This window comes from Micropterus dolomieu, linkage group LG03 (assembly GCF_021292245.1).
Source record: "Micropterus dolomieu isolate WLL.071019.BEF.003 ecotype Adirondacks linkage group LG03, ASM2129224v1, whole genome shotgun sequence".
In the NCBI taxonomy this organism is placed as follows: domain Eukaryota; kingdom Metazoa; phylum Chordata; class Actinopteri; order Centrarchiformes; family Centrarchidae; genus Micropterus; species Micropterus dolomieu.
This window is the reverse complement of record NC_060152.1, coordinates 5,724,542-5,734,993: the sequence shown is the minus strand read 5'-3', so window position 1 is coordinate 5,734,993 and position 10,452 is coordinate 5,724,542. Positions and strand designations below refer to the sequence as shown.

The window sequence follows — 10,452 nt, the reverse complement described above, 5'->3', positions numbered from 1 at the left end:
AACCAGCGGTAGCGACGACCCTGGCCAACGACCCCACTGAGGTTAAATAGCTGAGTTTCCCTGCCAGTCAGTCAGAACTGAAGAAGTCCTTTGGATGAGGGACGAAACGTCTTCCAGTATCTTCAACCAAGTCCAGTTGCCCTTGAATTTTAACCTTCGTTGGACCCTTGGTGCTTTGGTGGGAGCTGCACGGTGGAAACAGATGCATCCTCCACCACCAGTCTGTCCAATGAGGAGAGGAGGGGGCGTTCCCGTCGGCTCCATTCTTCATTTGTGTGCAAACCACAACAAGCTACGACGGTGCAACGGATGGCAAACAAGTCCGAATAAAACACAAGACACAGGTAAGACGTTAGCTAACGGAAAAATAATATAAATGTTGTTAATCACCTGTAAGCTGCTCTGGTGACGCATCTGTGCGGTGCGAATTGTTAAACGGACCGTTGTTTCGAGTGGTTTGTGTTAACTAAACCATATGTCAGGATTAGGCGACAACATGAAATGCTCTTGTGCTCACTGTGTTTAAGTAATAATATAAACACTGAACATCACGTTTGGTTGTAAGAATTAAGGTTTTATTACCGTTTTGCTTTGGCCGGTACGTTGTGTTCCTGGCCGAGCACGACTCGGCAGCTCAGCAGCATGGCGGCGGCCTGCGCCTTGTTCACAGTGTAGACTCACCAGTCATCCTGCCAGCGTCTCTGAGCAACAGCCTGCTGCGGTTTGTCTGCGGCATCTGTTTTTCTGTTCATGGTGTTGGTCTCCGAGTTGTCTGTGCTTACTCAGTGTAACATGTGGCCTAAATATCACTAATACATTTTAGGATAGACCTAAGTAGCTGCGGAAGTAACTACATGTACTCAAATACTGTACTAAAGTAACCACTATGTTAAGGGTTAGTTTACTTGAGTATTTCCATTTTATGCTACTTTATACTCATACTGCACTACATTTCAGCGGTAAATATTGTGATTTTTACTCCACTACATTAATTTAATGTCTTTAGTTACTAGTATCTTTTCAGCTTCAGATTAATAATACAAAACATAATCAACAACTTAACTACAATCTATTATTATAGGTTAAGACATGACATAATGAAATGAAAGGGGAAATTTACAAGCTACCAAGGCAGTATATGAATAAATTCTAATTAGCCCCACCTTTACCAGCCGCAACATTAAAGTAATAAACACATTAATGCATAAATACTTAATCTGAAATGGGACATTCTGCATAATTAGTACGTTTAATATTGGTATTTTATTATTGGTATTTTTGATTCCAATACTGTTGTACTTTTACTTTGAAATTCATGACTTTTAATTGAAACAGAGGGGTATTACTAAAGATCTGTGTACTTACTCCACCACCAAATATCAGTGAGTCAACCCCAATCTAAACAGTAATATTATGTTTTACAAATACCAATGATATATACCATCAGTGTTGGAAGAGGTATTCAGATCATTTACATAAGTAGAAGTAGTAATACCACAATAGAAACATAGCCCCATCAGCATACCTGCATTTACTTAAGTATTAAGTAAGTATTATAAGAAAAATGTACTAAAAGCAGTACTTTAATATTGTAGCTTGTTTCGGTGGAGTTAATTTACACTGCTTTATATAGTTTTTGATATTTAATCTTTAACAACAGTGCATCATATCTTCTAGACTGATCATGTTTTGTCTGTGAGGTAAACGTAGCAAAGAATACCTATATTTTCCCTTGAAATGTAGTGTAGTGTTTGGAGTATAAGTAGCATAATACAGAAATACTCGAGTTAAGCAGAACTACTGAAATGAGATTGTGATTTGAAAGTCACTAAAAGCTGACTTTTAAGATGTCTGCCATACAAACTAACATCTGTTTGCCATCTTTTCAGACATCTTTTAAAAAGGTACACCAAGAAGACTGTCCTACAACAATTGTTTTAAATAAGCATAGCTTTTAAAATGTCATACAGCTACATCTAAACAAAATAAAAACAATTATACTATTGAAAATGTTGAAAATTTGGTCTGTTTGGTCTCTCACTAAATAAACCCTAATAATAAACACATCTTGACTAAGCAATTAGTTGATTTCAATGAAGGGGTGGTGGGGGGGGACAAACTTTTAATCCAATATTGGTGGCACTCTTCTGATGAATATATGTATACAGATGGGTCTTTCTTAGGACTTAAGCATATTTATGAATATTATAGTGATGCCAGAGATGTGATCATCAAGCTTATTCTCCAAAAAAAGACAATCGATTTCTTAATCAGTTAAGGCCTTAATGACAAGGAACTCACCGAATTGACTAGGCAGAAGTCATAAAGTACATGCAGAATAATCTAACATGTATCATAGAATTTCTATGATTACTTTGGAAGGATACTACACAAGTATTGGGAGATAAATTCCCAACTGAACGATTTCTTGGAAGATTTTTAACACGGACAGTGCACCAGTTGAAGTTTGTTCTGTTGGAAAATGTGTCCTGGAATCCTTCCAAGTCCAATTTCACATTCAAGTGGCTGTGTGGCATGTGGTTCCTACTCAGAACATCCTGCTGCACCTACGTATATGGCAGTTCCTCTGTCCTCATGCTATCTTTTGTGTTGTGTGCAGACAGCTGCAGATATGGGCAAGTCCCAGTCACACTTGGCTAAGCACAAAAACGAGAGCGAGGACGCTCTGACGACTGCTGGCGAGTATGGAGACAGTAAGACAGAGGAGGATGGCAAGAACGGAGACGTATCTCAGTTCCCCTACGTGGAGTTCACTGGACGGGACAGTGTCACATGCCCCACATGCCAGGGCACTGGCAGAATCCCACGAGGTAAAATGTTCGAGATATATGTATTCATAGATCAACAAACATTATCAGTATAAGTCTTTATGGAGAGCAGTGCCCTTAAAGCTGGTTCAAATTCTGTTGTTTCTCGATAACATTAAATATTCGTGACTAAATAGTTAAGAAAAAGACAGCCTTTGGTATTATTTATAAAGCGTTAACACTCAAAAACTCAGCTAATCTGCTTCAGCAGGAATGTGTGGGTGTGGTTTGATTGCATTTAACTGATTGTGCCAGCATTATAAGCACACAACTTTTTCCACATCAGTGATTATTGCACTTCAAACTAGTGAGAAAAGTAAGGACAAAAACCACAAAATACAGAAATTACACGTGAAATAACCAAAACTGCTCTAACTTTGGCAGAAAATGCTGTGTTCTTGTTGGAACATGTCACCAATGAGCTCAACAACTGATAGAGAAGGTGTTTTGTCAGTTTTCAGGGCCTTATAAAGCTGAACTAGGTACCTTGAAACTGAGGCATGAAGTAACATCCATTTATTCTCACTCATGAATACACAGATCCTGTAACATGATGATAGTAAGTTTGTATTTACCAACCAAGGTGTGAGGCTTTACGCTAAATGGATTCCACACGTGCATACTATCTAAAGTTTCAAAGTCCAGCTTTCAGTTTCAGGCAGTGGAGTTCAGAATTGTGCAAATGTACAAGAGTCTACAAGAATTTCATTGTGGCAAAAAGGGCAACCATGTAGGGATAACAGGGTCTGTGACAATCTATTTGAGCCCCGCTTGAAGTTAGGTTAAGTTGTATTTAAAAAAATCATGCATATTTGAAGATGATGAAAGGTTTCTACAGTTTTGATGCATTATCAAATATGTCTATATGCCTGGCTCACATATATCCAAATATAATATTACAAAAGCCCAAATATAAATACAAGTTGCGCGCATTTACATCTACAACAAAATTCACAGATCACACATGTAGCAAATATATAATAACGTACAAGTAAAATCGAGAGATTAAACAAACATATCGCCTTTTTTAACACGCTTAAGAGACAAAGTTAGTTAACTTAATGACGTAACAAACATCCATTTCCAATTATCTTTAAACTTGGATCTTTCAGGGTTTTGTCAAGACTTTTCATGAAATATTTATGCTTTTAAATTTGTGCATAATCACCGAGCACAAACAGTCTGTTTTCTTCCTGCTGCTGTAACGGTTCTGCAAACCAGGAATCTGGTTAAAGTTTTCATGTTATTACACTGTGTACTGAACACATCTAACTGTAGCCAAGAACTAACTCATCAGTGCATTCAAGTTATACTGCGTTGTGGTAGTTACATGATATACTCCATTGTTTATTCAGATGTTTGTTTTGGTGAGTTAAGAATAAACCAATAATCAATAAAATGATGATGAAAGGAAAATGTCAATTTCAAGATTTTTCTCAGGTGTATGTACAGAGGTATTGCATAGTGCAAATGTTACAACATACTCCTTACTCAATCCAAGAGTAAAATGGCACATCTTTTCTGTGCTTTTTATGATTTATTCAACAGGTCAAGAGAATCAGCTTGTGGCTCTGATTCCATACAGTGACCAAAGGCTCAGGCCAAGCAGGACGTAAGTCTGCACCAAGTGCTCTTTGTAAAGATTGACTGTTAACTGTCGGCATGATGAAACTCGATGCACACACAGTGGCACGATAGCCTTTGAAGTCATCAGCTGCTTCCAGGGCCTCACTTCTCTTTTCTTTCTCCTGCAGAAAGCTGTATGTCACAATATCAGTGGCACTTTGCCTGCTGCTGTCAGGCCTGGCAGTTTTCTTTCTATTCCCTCGCTCGATTGATGTCTCCTATGTGGGAGTGAAGTCTGCCTATGTCTCCTATGACTTGGACAAACGAATTGTTTATCTCAACATTACTGTAAGATTATGCAGCCATACTTTTCTGACTTAAAATAAATCTGTAATAATTACCTGCAGGGTATAACTCGGCTTGTGTTTAGGTTTAACTTTTTGACAAAGCTTTAAAGCAGCTATAATCAATATTTTTATCTTGACAATCACATCACACTCCTTGTATGTAAATGGGGTTACTCGTAGTGGTAAATACACAGCGAATTATCACTTGACTGCAGCTCTCCTTAGCTGTCATCTACGGAGCTTTATCATGTCTTTCAGCATGTGTTCATTTCCGGCCCACAACTATACCATTTTAGCTCACGCTCAATGCCCTCAACAGGGCTGTTTTTTGGCTGCAGCAGGCAGCTATCTTCAGCAACAAAACATCTAAAAACCTTCTCTAAGTTACCAGTTCAACACCAAACGGCAGGGAGGCGAAGTACACAACTAGCTGATGAATACTGTGGAGCATTTAGTAGCTAAACAGCCAGATATTTCCCTCAGGTGTAAGTGGAGACATAATTAAATACAGAGTGTGAATAATGGATTTATATTTATCACATAGCCAGAAACACAACTCCAAATTAATGTTAATGCTGGATGTGTAAATATGCAACTCTGTACTAACACGTTCTCCATATCAAAATGCTATATAATTACAACAATGATTTTTTTCCTTTCAAGTTAATGTTGGGACTTTTTTCATGAAGCACTCTATTGCCAGAATCTCACACCTTTTATCTTCTTCCATCCAGAGCACTCTGAATATCACCAATAATAACTACTACACCATATCTGTGACCAACATCACAGCCCAAGTGCAGTTCTCCAAAACGGTGATAGGCAAGGCCAAGCTGAACAACAGCTCAGTGATCATACCACTGGATGAACGGCAGGTAGGTTGAAATATATTTTACTGTACACACACACAAAGAAAAACTACACTCTAAGGACTCAAACGTAGTTACAAATTCATTGCTGGTAAGAACATTTATTTGTTATTTTAGGCTACACAAAAACAATTCTAAAAATGCACTGAAATTCAGATGCACTGTAGTCACGACTGCAACCCACACACAATAGCTCATTGTTACACCCGTAGTCAAAATACCAAGAACCTCGCCCAACTTTACTCACAGACCGGTCATGTGACTGCACAAAAATTATATTAATTATGTTTCTGCAAGAATCCAGACTTCAAACAAATGTTTTAAGCACCATGAAAGCCTCATTATCTTCAAGTCTTGTGACATTACAAATCTTGGTACCACTGCTCACTATTAGACCATTGGCCACTGACTATACATGTGTTATATGTTAATGCTTTATAAATTGTGTTTATTGCAGATTGACTACACAGTTCCCACCACCATTGCTGATGAGATGAGTTATATGTTGTAAGTATCTTGTTAGAAGTCGTAAAAATGTATTGTTTACACTTGGATCATTTTAAATAACTCACTTTTTGTCTTACAGTGACTACTGCACCTTGCCAACTATAAAAGTTCACAACATAGTAGTCATGATGCAGTAAGTACGGCTTAATTTATTTATATCTCACATTCTAATGCTCTTAATTAACATAATCATACTGTATGTGAGAGAATCATTATTTTATTATTTTTATCCGTTCATACATCAACATTAATCAAAATCACAACTCTCACCTCCACACTCACGTAGTCTCACCCACACATACTGAAGAGCTGCCCAGAAAGCCTTCTGCTCAGACCAACAGGAGACACATGGGCCTTTGGGTCCCTTGCTCATTTACACATCAACGCTGACATTCAAACTGATTGTAAATTTAGCAAAGCAGACATTTCTCCATGGCAGAAATAATCTTTATTGTGAAGGACTTTTTGCTTTGTTAAGGGTAATATCACACAGGTTTCCTTATGTCATGTTAGCAGCGGGTCAGACTCTGTCTCTCCTCTGTCTTTAGTTTACTGACTGACACAGCTGCCTTGATAAGGACACACATTGTGATCCATTTCCTAGGTAACCCAAGGTCGAGATTAGCTTTTTGTTTCTGACTGACTGGCTCTCTTTGGAAAGTGCTGCATGTGACACACAACGTGACTTAGGTTAACTTAGGTTAGCAGGGTAGAATAGAATCTTCACACATGCATAGAGGGGTCAACAAGAACCGTATTTGGACACAGTGAATCTCTGTAAGTCTAGGATGGATAAATACTAAAATAAATACATTTACATTCCGATTTGGTTTGGTACTACACCAAACCAGCGTTGCTGTTGCTAGTCTCCCTTGCTGGGCTTCAATAAACAATGCGGTGTAAGACTTCCTGAGATGATCTTTTCCAAAGAAGGATTGACTCGCTCACTAGTTGACTTAATCCTCTGCAGTCAAAGCCAAATAACAACTTTCTAGCCTAGTAATGTTACACAGACTGACTACTCTTGATATTCAGTGGTTTTACATCTAGCCCATAATGCCCTAAAGCTCACTTGTGAGTGTCTATTGCAGGCTTCAGTTTGACCCATTTCACAATAGAAGACAGCGCGTAACAATAAGTAATTAAGTTTGTCAATTATTATTCAATAAAAATGAATTCTTGTCATTTGTAGTCGAGGTACAGTAACTTAAGAAGACCTTACAAGTTCAAACTAGCCATACCGAGCTCGCATACAACCAAGATAACCTGCTGATCCTGACCTGTCAAGATTATGAATGTTATGGTCATGAGTTCATGTGAAAAAACTATTACTGTTTTAGATATTTACTGGTTCTTGGGATCCACTTAGATAGATTCAAGTCAACCAAAAAGTTGTGCCCCAGAGAAATAATTATAATCTACTGAAACTCAAATCTGAACCTGGTAAAGACGAGTAGTTTCTCATCCACTTTTCCCACCCAGACTTTCCACACCCATGCAGGATTTAGATCCTGGACAGCTGCACTTGTTTCACCTTGTTGTCTGTTGTACAGCAGTTTACTTCAGTTATTTTTCAGGGTGACGGTGACAACGTCGTACTTCGGCCACGCGGAGCAGGTCTCTCAGGAGATGTACCAGTATGTCGACTGTGGGGGGAACACCACCTCCTTGCATGGGCATGTGCAGGTTTACAAATAAGACAAGCAAAAAAATGCACTGCTGAGACTGAGGGTCTTAACGAGAGAACTGGGCTGACCTCCACATAGGAAATCTTTGCTCAGTGACAATGGAATAATGGACAGGGACATAACTTTTCCTTAAATTAGTCAAAGGCTCATCAGTTCTTAAGTTCACAACCACTTTCTTCCTTTTACAGGTCAAACATAATGTTTAGAAGAGCACATTTTTTGGTATTTGTTGAACTTACCAACTTGCCACAGCCAGATTTTTTGCAGAATTTGCCTCGAGGCTTGTGGTCATTTTTCTCCCTGGTGCCAGCAATATAGACAGATGTAATTTAATATTCACGTCACTGGTAGGCATTGCCATCTTGTTTACATTATCACTCCTCAACAATAAAATTACTGGAGTTTTAGATATGAAGCACTTTAACCTGATCTGAATCTACAGATATTAATAAGAATGTTGAATGAGTGCAATGGGAATGCTGCAACAACCCAATGAAAACCACAGAGCTGTTTCGCTACCACTTCTTGTCCCCCTCTTTTCATTCATTCCTACAGCAGCCCCTCTCTTTTTATTTTGTTTAAAAAATATATGATTCTTGATAGTGTTTGGTGCAATATAGATGATGTATTATTTTCATTTGTTTTTAGTTGTTGTTTTTTGCTTAGAGTTCTTTACTTTTAGCTCGAATAAAGGTAGTTTAAGCCTTCTCTTACGTTTATCTATGATTTTCTGGTGTGATTTAAAAGCAAATGTGACGCTGTGAAGACTTGCAGAGTAAAAATAAACGTGTAAAAGGGATCATATTTTTTAATTTCATAGAAAGTGTGGGTGCATTACAGCGGGCTAAAAAATACAGAAATGTGTAAATATAAAATATGTACTTTTCTTCTGGCTTGCTTCAAAACATGGTATATAAAGAAAAAAATCTGAGAGCAACTTCCTTCCCTTTAATGAGGTTGTCCTATTTTTGTGGGTTGTGGTGTCATTTGCAATGTGTTTGCTATTTTAATCCACTCTGCATCTATAAATTATATGATGAGTTAACCGCTATTATTTTTTAAAATTATTATGGCTCGCTTCCTTTTATCACAAGGCTTGGATTTGGATAATACCGAAAGTGTATAATACCACCAGCATTCACATGTTCTGATGATATTCTATATTTTTAAACAGATTATGTACAACTTTTGCCTGACAGAAGCACATAACACATAAATGGTTAAAATTTGAATAATGCTTCTGATCTTACTTCAGTTGTGATCGCACGGGCCAAATAAAATGATATGGGTTTGTTTTTTTTGACCTTGAACACCGTCATAAGAAAACTGTAAGCCCCAGATCCAACCCTTCTCAGTATTTGATGATGAGTGTAGATGTGAAAACCTCTGTCTTACTGCCTCTACACAGTGGTTTTATGATTTTTGTGCATGAAGCTGAAAATAAAATCATGATTCATTTAGAATTTTGTTTGCAATTTTTTGGGTGTGCTTGTAATGTTCTCTGTACACACTGGGTGGTGCCGAGTGGTCAGCAAAACTACAAGATCACTCAGCTATGCTGAAGATCCAGTTATTTCACTGTTATTTCATTACATACTTTCATATTAACGAGATAATTAAAAGGACACATCACCACCTCAATGATGATAAACAAAGGTCAACCTGCAAAATTGTATAATTTAAATACAATAGTTTTTATTGGGAGAAAAAATTGCAGCAGAGTTAATATTTGTCAAGTTACCCATGATTACTGCAAAACAACTGACTAAAAGTAAACCTTTGTTTTTACCTCATCACACCACAGATCACCAAGGGCATCACTCTGTGTTGAAAAGTGGGGGGGCGTGATGATACACTTTGGTCACAAGATGTGACGATGCACGAGCACAAGAAGAAATATGAAATGCTGAAATGTATGAGTGGGGTCCTTAGAAAAATTTCAGCATTAAATACTTAATTTCCTGCATTCTGGAGACATTTTCTGCTCCAATTTACAGTAGATAGACAGTAGATTTTTTTAGCTTTAGTTACTTTTTTTGGACAATGCACATCTGTTTCTTCTATATTCAAATTGCATTGCATGTTTTCTTATTGTTCAAATAAACCTTTCTCAAAGCATTTTAATTTGTTAGTTAACAGTCCTTGGTGCAAGCTATTTTTCAGAACAATTGCTTTCAAAAAGTAATAGAGACAAAATCAGCCATTTTAAAATGTGGTGGGGACATGTCACATTGTAAATGATACCTATGCAGATCACTAATTCAGAGGAGTATAAATGTAATCATCTGTTGTCGTATTTGCACGCTTATTATTTTCCCAAAGTAAATTCATGTCTTATTTAGTCTGACCAATGTTCCAAATTCAAATATTCAGTTTATGATAATTGTTAAGGCTGTATGTTTCCCTGTGCTGTTTGTTCTTTTTCCTCTTCTGTCCTCTAAAGTTCTGCCCAGGTGCATGATGTCTGATTGCTTAATGAGATGCAGCTGGCCTTGAAATAAAGCATGTGCCAGCTTCAGAGGGAAGATGCTTCTGGGACTGCAGGCCTAGCTGCCTCTCAGCTTAGGATTCTGTGTTGCTGTTCTGTGTGTTTGACTTTGTTTCTTTTGGTAGTCTTTGATTTAGCGTCTTGGCTGTGTGTATTTCG

General features: G+C 37.7%; 2 protein-coding genes across 2 annotated transcripts in view; one reads left to right on the top strand and one right to left on the bottom strand.

The window, feature by feature from the left end:
• LOC123968777 (thrombospondin type-1 domain-containing protein 7A) overlaps window positions 1-10,452 on the bottom strand; it is a 218,003-nt gene that overhangs the window by 197,425 nt on the left and 10,126 nt on the right. The gene's annotated exons all lie outside the window — the stretch shown is intronic.
• On the top strand, window positions 90-9,268 carry tmem106ba (transmembrane protein 106Ba). The gene is made up of 8 exons (XM_046045705.1): window positions 90-344; window positions 2,621-2,831; window positions 4,377-4,440; window positions 4,583-4,742; window positions 5,476-5,616; window positions 6,068-6,117; window positions 6,197-6,250; window positions 7,695-9,268. The coding sequence occupies exons 2-8, from the start codon at window positions 2,633-2,635 to the stop codon at window positions 7,813-7,815; spliced, it is 789 nt and encodes a 262-aa protein (XP_045901661.1). The 5' UTR covers window positions 90-344; window positions 2,621-2,632; the 3' UTR covers window positions 7,816-9,268.

Bases quoted from the DNA above. Each gene is read 5' to 3' on its own strand.
- tmem106ba (XM_046045705.1), top strand. From the start codon at position 2,633: ATGGGCAAGTCCCAGTCACACTTGGCTAAGCACAAAAACGAGAGCGAG. The intron at 4,743-5,475 runs GTAAGATTATGC...TCTTCCATCCAG, and splicing joins TTGTTTATCTCAACATTACT to AGCACTCTGAATATCACCAA. The intron at 6,251-7,694 runs GTAAGTACGGCT...GTTATTTTTCAG, and splicing joins AACATAGTAGTCATGATGCA to GGTGACGGTGACAACGTCGT.